At 43.7% G+C, this 14037-nt stretch overlaps 1 protein-coding gene across 2 annotated transcripts in view; it reads left to right on the top strand.

Annotated features, from left to right (window-relative positions):
• AP3D1 (adaptor-related protein complex 3, delta 1 subunit) overlaps nt 1-10924 on the top strand; it is a 43484-nt gene extending 32560 nt beyond the window's left edge. Inside the window, exons 20-32 of one of the 2 annotated variants that reach the window (XM_009885049.1) lie at nt 1-189; nt 897-970; nt 3323-3527; nt 4277-4339; nt 4963-5061; nt 5589-5738; nt 5875-5922; nt 6303-6492; nt 7542-7630; nt 8676-8761; nt 9201-9322; nt 10071-10150; nt 10542-10924. The exon at nt 1-189 is cut by the window's left edge and continues 10 nt beyond it. In XM_009885049.1, coding sequence (XP_009883351.1) covers nt 1-189; nt 897-970; nt 3323-3527; nt 4277-4339; nt 4963-5061; nt 5589-5738; nt 5875-5922; nt 6303-6492; nt 7542-7630; nt 8676-8761; nt 9201-9322; nt 10071-10150; nt 10542-10637 — 1491 coding nt within the window. In that variant the 3' untranslated portion in view covers nt 10638-10924. The remainder of the gene's footprint in view (nt 190-896; nt 971-3322; nt 3528-4276; nt 4340-4962; nt 5062-5588; nt 5739-5874; nt 5923-6302; nt 6493-7541; nt 7631-8675; nt 8762-9200; nt 9323-10070; nt 10151-10541) is intronic. The other variant, XM_009885050.1, reaches the window with a different exon arrangement.
• The last annotated feature ends 3113 nt before the right edge of the window (nt 10925-14037 follow it).

The raw sequence follows: 14037 nt of genomic DNA, 5'->3' as shown, positions 1-14037 counted from the left end.
TCTGACCAGTACGTGAAATTGGAAGAAGAGCGAAGACACAAACAGAAATTGGAGAAAGACAAGAAAAAGAAAAAACAGAAGAAGGAGAAGAGGGGTAAACATCATCGCCATAACTCTCTGCACACGGAGAGTGAGGAGGATATCGCTCCAGCTCACCATGTCGATATCATAACAGAAGAGATGCCAGAGGTCAGTTGCTTTGGTTGGCAGTCTGAGTTGTGGGGTTTATCTGTGCGCTCTTCTGAAGAGGTTTCTCCCCAAGAACTGCCAGCCAGTCTGTGTTATTGCAGTTCAAGAGCTCTGATTTCTTGCAAAGCTGTTTAAGAAATGACTGATTGAGATGCTCCTAGGCTGTTCTTTGCAGAGGGGACAATGATTGTCTTTTTGTGCACAAAAAGACAAAAATTGCCACTGAAGCTGAAAAGAACAAAAAAAACCAAAAAAAACCAAAAAAAACCAAAAAAACCCACTCAAAACAAACAACATGCATCTCTTCTATAAAAGTAATGCTGTCCAAATAGTCACTTCATTTATTATGCTCTACTGCTTCACTTTGACACTAACTTGCTGTCTAGTCAGCAGGTTTGCAGCTGATTATAATTAATTGTGCATGCTAATGATGTAATCTGTATTTGTTCCTAAAATTTCCCTTAATCAAAACCGAAGAGCAGCAATTCAAATTCTGCGGTTTATGAAGAATGGTTTTCTGTTCTAAATTAATCTTGTAACTAGTGCTGCATTAAAGTGCATTGTCTCTATAACTTACTGTGCCCGACTGCAAGCTGGCCTGTTCCAGGGTTAACAATCTTGAACTGGTTTGGGGGATGCAGAGCTTTCGTTTCAAAATCACCTGTGGTTCACTTCTTCAGTGGCCGGTCTCTTTATCTCTCCCACAGAACGCTTTGCCCAGTGATGAAGATGACAAAGATCCCAATGATCCCTATAAGGCACTTGATATAGACCTGGATAAGTAAGTGACAGTTTTGTATGTGAATTTATGCCAACCAGAATGCATGAGGGCAAGTCTGGCCCTAAACAGGTAAAGGCACTATCTACACTCCGCTAGGTGAAAAGACTAAGTCATGTCTTGGATGTAACCTTAGGTGATCAGCCAGGCTTGGGTTCTTGCTGCATCAGAGATGGTAAAAGCGAAGCTGCTGGAGCAGTGGGGATTTGGGAGGAGTGGGGGAGTCATTTTGTGTGACTGAATGGAGTCTGAGAGCACAGGCAGCGGGATCAGGTGAGAGAGTTAGTCTGAGCTTTTGGGTGTAGCACTGTCTCTCTGATCTAACCTGCATCGGCACAGTGTGACCCGCATTCATCTGTGTTCATCTCAACCCCTGTACAAGCGGCAAGCCTGTATGCTCCGTATTGTGATAATTTGACCAGTAACAGCCAGTTCATATCATCCCCATTGCTGTGTGGACATTTAGTGTGGTGCCACTGCTGAAAAATGTTGGTTTAATATGATTGAGCGAACTGCATATTGTAATTTTGACCAGAGTCTGGTCCCCATTCAGCTACTGGAGCCGTTTACAGGACTAGCACCCCAGGCTGCAGTGCTGCAGGCTCCGACTCCCTGTATGCCATGTGATAATTAGCAGTGGGCTGTTGAGTATTACACATGGAGATTTTTTTTTTTAGTTGCTGTTTTACAAAATCGCCACGCTAAAAATAATTGCTGATTTATGGTCCATGGATGCCTCCTGTAAAGTTTTGAAGAATGTGCAGGCACACGTGTGCATGTGTAATATCTCTCTCTTTCTCTCTAATACTTAACTTTGAAGTCTGTGCCATTCTCTGCAATTCTCAAATCTGTAGGTAGCTTGCAAAAAAAAGTGATGTAGCATTTTTAAAAGGTGAAAGAGCAGTTTCTGAAAAAACTTCCTTTTGCTTGAGTTGGTCACATTTTTCTGAGTGTGCAGGGGACAAACGTATAAAAGGAAATGAATTTCTGACTATAGACCTCGTCTTTGCATGACAAGCCTCAACAGCGTAGAAAACACTGAGCAGAGCAGTTTCTGAATGCTGTGCTCCAGGAGGCATCTTTGGACTGTTGTATTGTTTCCGTCCATTCTCTTTCCATTTCATATGAGTTGGTGTGCTCTCCTGTCACGTTTTCTCATGTCTCTGTCCTCTCTCTTTCTTTCTGTGCTTGCACTGCTCTGTCTGTGTCACGCTCACATGCAGTCTGGTTTCAGGGAAGCCTTCCAGGTAAGGACATATTGCTACATGGTTGACCTTCTTTGTCAGGTTGGTTGATTTCAGTGGACAATGTAAACACTTGAAGGGTGGTGAAACTGTTGAAATCGTTGACCCTCAAATTAGTGTGAGTCTGTTTCGTCGTTGACTTTCAGCACTGATCCCTGTTCCTGTGCAGGTATATGTGAAATAGCTTAAAGATGAGATCTGGTTACTGTTCAAACAGATGGGGGTCCATCTTGCCATGACAGTGTCTCTTTCAAATTAAAAAATTGATTGGGTCTGGTTCTCCATTTAAAAAAAAAAATAAAAATAAAAAAAAAAATTAAGGCAGGTGAGACCATTAGAAATCTTCCTGAAAGGGTGTTTGCTGCTCAAACATGGAAATTAATGTTAAGTAAAAGCTGTAGAAATAGAAAAAGAAGCATTGGTGAACTTCCTACTGATTTCTGGACAGTCTTTGACAAGAGTGGAGAAAATTCTGTGGTGTTTTTTCCCAAGTAATGGATTAGGGGTACAGTGTAAGTCTGAATTCCTAGTCATGCTTTGTGGAAACAGGTATCTGACATTTTAAAAGTTGTGTTTAATTTAATGGTAGAGTACAGATTCATAGCACAAACTTCCAAAACGAAACAATTTCTTGCTTAAAGTAATTTCCAATTGAAGTGATCTATTCCTCAATAACAACAAAACCCACGCCCTTCAAGGGCTGTTTGAGCCATGCTGAATTTCCACGCTGTTGCACATGGTTCCTCCTGTTTCATATCTGCTCTTCCTTTGAGAATGGTTTCACAGCAATGCAGGATAACGCTATGTGTGTATTCTTCTGTAGGTGTCACACAGCCTGCAAGTCTGTAGTTCTCACTTTTAAGAGTGATCAGGTGTCAGCAAGAGCTTGGCTCTTGGTCACCTTCAAAAAATATTTTTATTAATTTCTAATCCCCCAGGGCAGTGTCTGCAGTTACATAAGTAAGCTTCAGGTACAAACGTATGTGCTGATTTAAGATTTTTGGGGGCCAACTCTTTAAAAACAAAGCATACCTTGTCTTGGATGTCCAGCAGGATAGTCTGCACTAGGGGAGACTGTGTGCAGAAGGGTAACGGTCTCTTTATTTTTAAGACCCTTAGCAGACAGTGAGAAGCTGCCAGTGCAGAGACACAGAAATGTTGAGACCCTGAAGTCGCCAGATTCAGAAGCTCCCCTAGTAGAGAAGAAGAGCAAGAAACCTAAAAAGAAGGAAAAGAAACACAAAGAAAAAGAGAGAGACAAAGGAAAGAAGAAAGAGAAAGAGAAAAAGGTTGTGGAGGAGGAAGAAGTGAAAAAGGTAATTCTCCAAAACTTGTTTTCTTTTAGAAACTGCTGTTATGGGCTGTATTTATTGATGTGTTTTGTTTGTTGCTTAGGAACAGTCACATTTGACAATTCAAACAGCTGAATTTTTTCAGCCTTTATTTCCTTAAATTTTTACAACCATAACAGCAGGTATTTAAAGATTTCTGTTAATAAAAATAACATTTACTCAGCCTCATCAGTTAGCAGATTTCAGCTTACTGCAGCCTGCATGGCATATCTTCCAGATCTAATTTGGAAGCTGAGTTTACTGGTGTTTGTTCTGTTCTTAAACTGGGGAACTCTTTAGCAAAATATCTGGAACTCACTTTTGTTCTACGTCCTGTCCCCCATGTACTTCAGAATCTTTCAGTAATAAAACCTGGGGTTAGTTGTCAGTTACTTTGAAGACGAAGCATCCTTCATGTTCCCTGCTCTGCAGAGATGCGCTTTTCCTCTGAGGTGCAGCCAGTGTGCTTTGAGTGCCTGTGGGTCCTGTGGTCTGTAGGGTCATTTGCCGGTACTGTCAGCTATGTCCGGGTTTGGAAGCGTGCTCAATAATAAGCTTCTTGAACTATTTGCTCCTAAATGTATCGCAGGATCTGTGTGTGAGCATTCTGCAGCGATGTATTTCCATGAAAACTTGAGGTTTTTAATTTAATCAATTATTTTTCTTTTTCTTTTTTTTTTTTTAAGAATGGTATAAAACCAACCATAATGGCTTTGTTTTCTCTTGAAATTCAGGGTGAAGACTTGGATTTCTGGCTCTCCACTGCTCCAGCGCCTGCCTCCACTACCCAGCCACAGGTAGGCATCTTACCACATCACAGGAAACTTTTTCTTGTGGTTGCATCTCAGCTGTGATATGAGTGCTTTGTCATGCTGCAGGAGAGGAGGGAAGGATAGGCTTTGTCTCCTCGACTTATCGCTATGAAGCAATGATATTTTATCTCCCCAGTTTACAGACACTGTAATGGGAGGTTTCAAGCTCATTCTGCTGTGCAGATCAATGGATAGGACTGCAGATGCACCGACAGGCTTAGTGGATTTTAATATTATTGGCGGTTTTTAATACTATATTATTGTATGATTTTATTTCCTAGCGTGAGCTGGACACTAGCAGTATTAATAGACATGAGAGACAATCTGAAAGAGTCTTATGAATTTTGACGGGAGATTTTAGAGAAAGAGACAGGGGAATATAAGGGGATGGATTCCTTGGAGGAAATTATTTGTATCTTGTCGTCAAGTGATCATATTTGCTGTGTGTCAGAGGCATAAAATGAAAGGCTTGATACCGTGTTAGTCTAATGTAATTTTTGAAGAATTGATGTGGGAGATGTGTCACTGTTAAGATGTCTTTTGATGTGAGATTCAGTTGTTTCACCTGTGTTCCGTTAGTGTCATAATCCTTCTGCTAATCTACTCAGAGCGAGCTTGAAGTGGGTGCTGCTGTTGTGGCTGAACCTCAAGAGGTAAAAAAAGAAGAAAGGGAAGAGCGAGATGAGGAGGAGGATGATGAAGGAAAGGTAGGTGGTTTAAATTGCTGACCACCTGTAGCCATTTTCTCCTTGTGTCCCATATTCCTTAAAAAGAAGCACACAGGAATTACCGACAGCGTCCTATTCAGTGTAGTGACCACCTGCAAACAGGCAACAGTGGGATGTTATGCCCTTGAGGAGCCCTAAACACTTCATAGTAAGAGGTTTGGTTGTTCCTTGAGCCAAGGGTCAGGTAGCAGTTGTAAAGCTGAGCTTCCGAACAGTTGAAGAGATTTGGCCGCCTGCTGATCCCAGGCTGCTTTGGGTTAAGGTGTTGTCATCTGAGCAGGGAGCAAGGGTTTGCTGGGACTTGACACAGAATAACGATTGGGGTTTAAGGAATGGGACCTCTGTTTCATCTTTCTGCAGTAGTAGGAAACTACGTTCAGTTTTCCAGAGGGCTGGATAGAGTGAGAGTCCAGAGTTGAAGGATTGGTAGAGGGGCTGTGATGTAATGGCTGGAGAGGTAGGGTTGTCTTTAAGGGTTTCCTGTAGTTTCTTCTTCTTCTTGGTAGAAATCCTCCAAGCATAAGAAGAAAAAGCACAAGAAAGAGAAAGAAGAGAAATCAAAGGATAAAAAGAAATCCAAAAAGAAGAGTCATCACAGTGAGGAGGAGACAACAGAGTCAGTGCAGAATGGAACACTAGATGATGAACCACTACCAGTGAGTAGCTGTGCACTGGCAGCGCTTGCCTTGGGGAAACGGCAGGAGCTGAGCTGTTTTGGGAGGAAGGAGAATGACAGCTTTTTTTCAGAGAAATTAGTTATATTGCAACTATGATTTCTCTCTTGTTTTTCAGCCTATGTCCAGTTACTGCCTTCTTGCTGAAAATCCATACATTAAAATGGTGAGTGTTTTGGCATTCAAATCCAGATGACCTCTTCTTTTGTGTTCTCTAAGAAAAGAGAGGATACCCTAGGGATAGTATAAGGACTTCACATAGGCAACATTTAGCTGAAGCACTGTTAAATCCCAGGAGGTAGAAACATAACAAAGCCCCATTTCCATTCCTTTGGATATCCCATTTAAGAAGTTTTTAAGTTGGTATTTTCCGGCTATTTAACAGTATTGTGGAGCTGATCACCAGTGTGCTTTTCATTATGCTATAGCTGTACCACATTACCTTCTTTTTGAAGCTGCTTTATTCTGATGCTGTGTTCTGTTCTGGTGCCCTGCTGTTTGCAGTTTCTGAATCTTTCCTGTGATTTTCTTTTTCTTCATTTGCAGACCTACGATATTCAAGGAAACCTCCAGAATGATAGTCAAGTTACTGTCTCTGTTATCTTTGAAAACAAAAGCACTAGCTTCCTTAAGAGCATGGAACTAAATGTCCTGGACTCTCTCAACACTAAAATGCTCCGACCAGAAGGATCATCAGTACATGATGGGATACCTGTGCCCTTCCAGCTACCCCCTGGTATGCGCAGCTTTGCACAGGGTTCTTGGAGTATGTCTAGTCCTGCACTGCCCTCCTGTGGAAAGAATTGTTTGAACTTCTTGCTACTTGCTGTTTTCCAGAAAGACATCCCCCTCTGCCTGGGTGTTTACTGGGCTTTCGCACAATTCACTGGAGAGGATAAGCCTTCTTACAGTATGGTTATAAACGCAGGTGGTTCTGTACAGCAAGAGCAAAGCCTCTAATGTAAGGCTGGGAGTCCAAATGAGTTCCTTTTTCAGGTGACTGCAGCCTGGCACACCGTTGAACGTGCCAGCATTGTCAACTACAGGAACCCCAAATTCATGAGGATTTTGCTATGAGATTTAAGATGAAACAAACCTGCAGGTTCTTGAAGCATTAGAATCTGCCCTCGAGCTATTGTCTTACTGTTTTAATGGCAGAGGCCATATGCAGTGGAAGTTTGCGATTAGTACGTGCTTATTTGGCTGGGGAGCTGAGCCCTTAAGAAATACTAGACGCAGAGGTGAAGAAGAGTACAATAGCACAGTCGAATTGCTGAGTTTCTTCGAATTTCACTTCCTTTGCCAAAGAGTTAATTTGAATACTGAAACAGCTCCCAGAAGTCTTCTGTGATTTAGTGGCTTGAGGGAGCATTTTGATCCCCCACAGAAAGCAGTGGGGTATTTTTTTTTTTTTTCCATTCTATATAAGGCAGTTCTTGACACAGGCTTGTGTGTTACAGGAAAAGCATAGAAACATTAGAATGCGAATTAGTTCTGAAAACTACTTGGAAAGATGTATATTTTCCAGTTATACAACAAGTTTAAATATATTACCACTGTGACATACTTTGCCCAGGCACTGGCTCAGTAACTCTACCAGATGCCACCTATCACTGCTGCTTTTCAGAGACCCACGAGCTTCCAGCTATGTGGAAAACTTCAAACTTGGTTCAAAAATAGTCAGTACATAAAGCTTAGCTGCTACTGATCAGTTTAATCTAATCATTACTTAAATATGGAAACCATTTTCTGACTTGACTTCTCCCTCTCCTCTCTTCATGCTAGGAATCTCTAATGAAGCCCAGTTTGTGTTTACACTTCAGAGTATTGTTATGGCTCAGAAGTTAAAAGGAACACTGTCCTTTATAGTCAAAGTAAGTGCAGCTTTAAACTCTGTGCATCTGCTTCCTTTTGAACTGCGTAAGGGAGCTTGACTTGGGTGGAAAGCACTGCTTTAGAGCTTTTTTTAGGCATCATTTCATCTCTGCTGCACCAGCCCATTCTGTGATGTGAGAAGTATTTTTACATGACATCTTGTGCAAAGAGTGTCCCGGATACTGCGTAAGCATGTCCTAAATTGTCATTCCTGGCAGTATGTGAGCAATGCAGCCTGAAACATATGCCACATTGTCAGCTAGAAAATCACTGCAGCGGTGCATCTGCTGGGGAGAGGAGGTCAACCATCTAGCGAGAGATGCAACCCAGGCTCTGTTTCTTCTGATCTCTGTTACCCAAAGATCAGCTGGATACTGCTACCTGCTACAAGGCTGGAAAAATAGTGATAAGAACTACATACAGTTAATAAGGGTGGAAACCCAGAACAAGAGTGAGGCTAGCTGAAGGCACTGTTTAATAAGTAGTGACCTGTATAAGACTATGTGGGTTTCTAATCTTATTTTAGTAAAATTATTAATGAAGGAGCTGCCTGAACAGCTCGAAGGAAGTGAATGGAGACAATTGTGGCTACTTCTGAGTCAGCCATTATGTCTATTTTAAGGGTTTCTTAAAAATAGCATATTAGTCGTATTTTCAGTATCTAAGAATCTGGGAGATATTAATTTATTGTTTTGCTTGGGAAATTGTGAACTGTAAAACCACATCTCCAAGTGTTAGTTTAAATTCAGTCTGCTCGATATATTTCAGCAGAGTGCAGTCAGCAGTGCAGCCAGATCCTTCCAGCGCTGTCCTGTATCTGCTCTAAGTGTGTGTATCAACCCGGCTACGCAAATCTTGTCTCTAACTGGCTTGATGTAGTAGCGTGATGGTCGTTCTCAGACTGATCCTTCAGGCCCAGCCGGGGTATATCAAAGGGAGTTGAGCCCTAAAGTCTTCATCGGTGCCTGTTTGGTAGGTGGGGGTGGTGCCTCCTCTTGCTGCCTCGGGGCTCCCATTCATCTCCTTTCCTTTGACCTGTTGCAGAATGATGAAGGTTCAACCCATGAAAAACTAGATTTCAAATTGCACTTCAGTTGCGCTTCATACTTGATCACGACGCCTTGCTATAGGTAAGTGCCATTTAGGGAGCAGAACATCGGTGCTTTTGCCGCCCATGTGAAGCTGAGCTTTGGCTGCAGGCCATCTCTGCAAGATATGCAGCATGCTTTTGACTTTGGCTGTTTGTGATTGCTTTGGTTACAGTTCAGTTATCTTGTGTAATGTTTCACTGTTAAAATATGTCCAGCAACAGAATCACTTGAAATAAGAAGGAGCTGTGTGCACTGTAGGCTGGCAGAGGTGGTGTGGAAGTGGCTCTGGTTGAGGTCATAGGGTATTCCAGGAGATTCTGGAGTATGGTTCCCATATTTGCTGTAAGCCCTTTTTCCTAGAGCTTGGTAGTACGTAGACTTCTGCATCCTGAGATGTCTCAAAGTCTGCATGGGGCTAACGTGGCAGATAACACTTGAATTTCTAGTACAAGTGTTTACTTTCCTTCCTGTTTTGCAGTGATGCTTTTGCCAAGCTCCTAGAGTCTGGAGATCTGCACATGAGTTCTATTAAAGTAGATGGAATTAGCATTTCTTTCCAACATCTACTGGCAAAGATCTGTTTTCATCATCATTTTTCAGGTGAGTCTTCCTCGATGCAGAACCTTCTGCAAAATTCCGTATTCTGAAATTTCCGCTGTGCTTGGCAAGCGCAGAGTTCCATGGTCTCAACAATGACAGAAGCAGGTGATGTCCAGATTAAATAAATCTGGGAGAGGAGGTTTTTTTCCAGTTTTGTAATACATTGGTATGCTCAAAGCATGCAGTGTTCTTTAAAAGGAACTCTCCTGGTGTCCCCATGGCTTTCCTCCAGTGCAGCGAGGCATGTGGCAGGTATCACAGGAGCAGATAGTTAGGGCTGTAGCTGTTCTCTGGAGGGTGTGTTTGATCTTCAGAGCTTCAGCCTATCTCTTTCCCCAGTGCTTTGTTTCAGTTAAAGAGAGCCTGAGCTGTTCGAGTTTGGACTTACTAATTAAAACACGAGTGCTGGATGAAGCAAAACAAATGGCTGTTTCATCATGCTCTGGTGTGGGCATTAGACGTTGCCTCACTGGAAGGATTTCTGGGGAAGAGATGTACGCTCTGATCAGCATTTTTGCCACAAAACTTTTGCAGCTTACTTAAAAGACTAATAACTAACCTCATTATTGCAAAATATCCCGGATAGGAGCCAGCTACATACATCATCTTAACCCCAACTTCCTCCTCCCCTCACTCAGTAGAACTTCTGTTCCATGAGGTCAGACAAAGCAGTAGTGCCTATTCACAGGAAGCAAATCTTGTATTAAAAAGTTGTCCCACTAAATAAAAACTCCTGCTTTCTTTATAGTTGTGGAACGCGTTGATTCGTGTGCATCAATGTACAGTCGTTCTATCCAAGGCCATCACGTCTGCCTACTGGTAAAAAAGGTGAGAGCGTTGTAACACTTTCAAATGAGACCTGAAGCTAAATCTGCAGCCTTTCATGTCTTAATAGAAAGGGGGAAATATTCCTGTCTAAATCATCAGGGCCATCATGGGTGATTCAATTCAGCTGGCCCATCCAGCAGTTCTCGCTGTGTTACCACCGAGCTTGTACCTCCCCGTGGGCTTTCTGTTGCCCAGCGCGTTCCTGGCGGGTCACAGCAGCATTGGTGGCTTCCCCGAACTGAGCTCTGGGCGAAGCCCGCTTCCTTCCTCTGCGGGCTCCACCGGCTGTTTCCAGGCCCTGAGCTTGGCTGGGAATAAAGTTGTCCCCATGTAGAAAAGGAGCTAATGGATTTCTTTTTTTTCTTTTTTTCTTTTTCTTTTTCTTTCCAAGGGAGAGAACTCGGTATCCATAGATGGGAAATGTAATGATTCCACCCTGCTTAGCAACTTGTTGGATGAGATGAAAGAGACATTGTCCAAGTGCTGAATATTCCTTATAAAATATTCCAACTACAAGAAAAACACCTAATGTGTAAAGACAAGCAGACCCAAGTGTTAAGTTTCTCCCTCGTACGCATGTACTATCCTGGGGCACGTGCTTTTCAGTTAACTCCACCATTGTTTGCAGTTTAGACATTTTAAGGCTGTATGTTACCTTTTTATTTCAAAACTTTTTACAAACTGTGGTGTTAACCCTTTCTAGCCCAAAGAGATCCTGGTGACGTGACTGGAGGAGGGAGGGAGGGGCGGGCGCTATTTATTCAGCAGCTCACGGTGATCCCGTAAACCTTGCCATCTGCGTGGGACGGTGGACTAAGCAGAATTTTATCAACAGTAGCAGAGAGTCCGTTGCTTGTGCTTATTGCCGGGGAAGGTTGACTTGACCCTTAGCCATGGAATATGTCTTCAGGGCTGCTGTAGTTGATGTATATTTCTAGCAGAGGCTGGTGCTGGACCTGAAGGCCTCTTATTTTTTTTTTTAAATATGATTTATTATTATTATTATATTATTATTATCTCGAGATCTATTGTGATCAGCATATGAACATCCTTCATCTCCTTGAGCTAATCCGAATGAGCCCTGAGAGAACGGGGATGTTTGAGTTTCTGTTTATAGTAGTTGCCTTGAGCCTTAACCTTCTTTTAGTGACAGCTGAAAGAGTAGAGAGTGAATGCACGAAACAGGCTGAAAGTGTTACTGGTTGGTTCTCTGCTCCTGTTGACCGCCCCTGCAATGGAGTCTGTCACGCCTCTCCCCTTTGAGCAGTCTCTGCTGATGTGTTTTACGAGTCCACTTCAATTTCACATTCCTGAAAAGTTAGGCTGTAGCAAGAAACTGGAAATCCAAAGGGGTCTGTTCCTGCTTTTTTTTTTTCTTTATCATTTTGCTCATCAGGTGAGGTTGACCACTACCAGGTTAGAGAAACGCCCGCACGTGTAACCCCTCGTACTCTGAACAGTTTGCAGGTACAGCCCCGGTCCCTCCCTCTGTGCTGTGAAATGAGAGATGTCGTGCTGTCTCGGTTGTCCCCGTGGTGTCCCGTGGCCCTGCCCACGCAGCAGTGCACGCAGATTCAGCAGCGCCAGTGCAGCTGGGTCCCTGCAGCAGCGCTCTCCCTGCCTGGGGGCGGTGAGGAGCCGTAGGCTCTGTAGCAGGCGACTTTAGAGGGGAGAAAGGGAGGGTCTACCGAGTGAAGCCCTTTCTGCACTATGGAAATCTTTTGGAATCGCTGACTGGAAAGGGCTGTCCCTCTGTCATTTGCAGAGATGCTTTATGGATGTCCTCCAAAATCTCTTGCTTTTGATTTTTTTTAATATATTTTTTTCCCCCCATTTCTCTTGCTGTTCCATACCCAGCAAACTGAGAACACGCTTGAACGGTTTTGCTTTGAGGCACGGGGCAAGAGCTGGTGGTGGCTCTTACCAAAAGGGTCCCCGGGGAGGGGTCGGGTTGCTCTGCACTTCTTCAGCACCGCCACCACTCCGACAAGTGTCAGCAGCACCCGGTAGAGCCGGACGAAAACCCTACGCAGGGAACGGGATAAAGCGTTGATCTTCTCCTTTGGGTGAATGTCCTGTACTTTAAGCGTGTCTCGTGCTCTTTTACACTCTTCCCATTTTTAGGGTATTTTGGCAAAGGCTCTGCTGTGGTTTTATTGCTAGGACTGCACTTGGCGCTGCAGGAATTGGTTCGCAGCAGGCTTCACCACTGGTGAAGCGGTAGGTTTTGGTATTGGTCAACCTCCCTTGGTTAGCCAGTTTGTGTATTAGAAACCGAACATATTAAAATTGTCTTAAAGGATAATGTTCCTCAATTAGTGGGTTTTTTTAATTCATGGATGAAAACTGTCACTTTAGCATGTAGAGTCTTCTCTTACAGAATCCTGTGCAGTGATTCTAGAATTTTGAAACTGTATGATGTGTTACATTCACAAATTTATTTGCTATCAACATTCCCTTGAAAAAAAAAAAAAACCCAAGAAAAAGAAAACAACATACCACAAGCTGCTGTAATGATTTTGTGTCAAGATGATCCAATAAACTTTCAAAACAAAGTTAAATTTTTGGCTTTGTAAATAGTCCTTTTATAAGACCCTTCCAGTTTGTGCGGACCCAGAAACATGATGTGGATGTCTCCCGGTGCTCAGTGCTTGTGTTTTTGGGGGAGGTAAGAGGGAATCTCCATTCCAAACACTGGAGGAGGTCAGAAGGTGTTTCTAACCCTGCGGTGAGGTGTGGTGGGCGGCAGCGAGGGGAGTCTTGCCGGTCCTGTGTCCCGAGTGTGCCCAGTGAGTCCTGGTCACGTACCCGCTCTGGCTGCAGCAGCAGCTCCAGGGCGTGAAGTGCCTGGGCAGAAGAGGAGGCTGGCGTGAGGGAGACTGCAATGATCCTGTTCTCCATCTCTTGTATTTTTAAACTGACCTGATTCAGACAATCTCAGTTAAAGCTGCATTAATTTATTTTCTTTTTGTTGGATCACAATTGCAGCTAAAATCTAAGCACTTGTGAAACTCTGAGCTCTGGTCTTAATGAGATGTCTAGAAACGGAAGGACAGAAATCGGCCTCTTCCAGTCACATTTGTGACGGAAACATGGCAGCGTTAATGTGAGGATTAAGGTCCAGTTCTGTCGCAACAGGAACTGAGGTGTTTGGTTTTGCTGATACTTCTGGTGATTATCAGTAAGACCAGAATCTATGAAGATCAGAAAATGCCAGGAGCTACCAGTTCTGCACAGGGAAGAGCCCACAGCTCGCACTAACTCAGCAGATGAGCTCCTGCTGCCACGGGATCATCAGCTCGTTTGCTTCCCACACGCTGAGCCACTCCAGCATCGCCATCCCCTCTTGGCCTGCAGGCAGCTGCCACCATGCTCTGCTGCCTGGTGGGACTCCACACATCCCATGAAATGGGATGAAGACACCACCGAACACCCATCTCTCTGCAAACGCATGGGGGGGGGGGGAAACCCAACCAAAACCCAACCCCAGGAAGCACTTGGAGGGAACATTTCGGTGTTTAATGAGCTGCAGGACCTTAACTGGACAATGCAGGAGTCTACAGCAAACCTGGCACTGGGTGCTTCTGGCTTGGAACAGTGAGATAGGCTCTTGCCCTGTGCCCTGCTCTCTGCGGTGACGTCGCTGAAAAATTCATTGAGCAACTGGACAAAGGAAATCAATCCTTATCGGTATGTTATGAACAAGTGCATAAGAGAAACCCATCCTTGCAGGGAAAGGGGAGTGCCACCCCGCAGGTTTGTGTGTGCAGGTGTTTGATACCAAGCCTTGGAATGCCATGGAATCGGAGAATCGTCTGGGTTGGAAGGGCCCTTTGAGATCACCGAGTCCAACCATCAACCTGACACTGCAAAACCCACCACTAACC

Source organism: Charadrius vociferus, unplaced genomic scaffold (genome assembly GCF_000708025.1).
Source record: "Charadrius vociferus isolate BGI_N301 unplaced genomic scaffold, ASM70802v2 scaffold1225, whole genome shotgun sequence".
Lineage (NCBI taxonomy): Eukaryota > Metazoa > Chordata > Aves > Charadriiformes > Charadriidae > Charadrius > Charadrius vociferus.
This window is presented reverse-complemented; position numbering and strand designations above follow the sequence as displayed.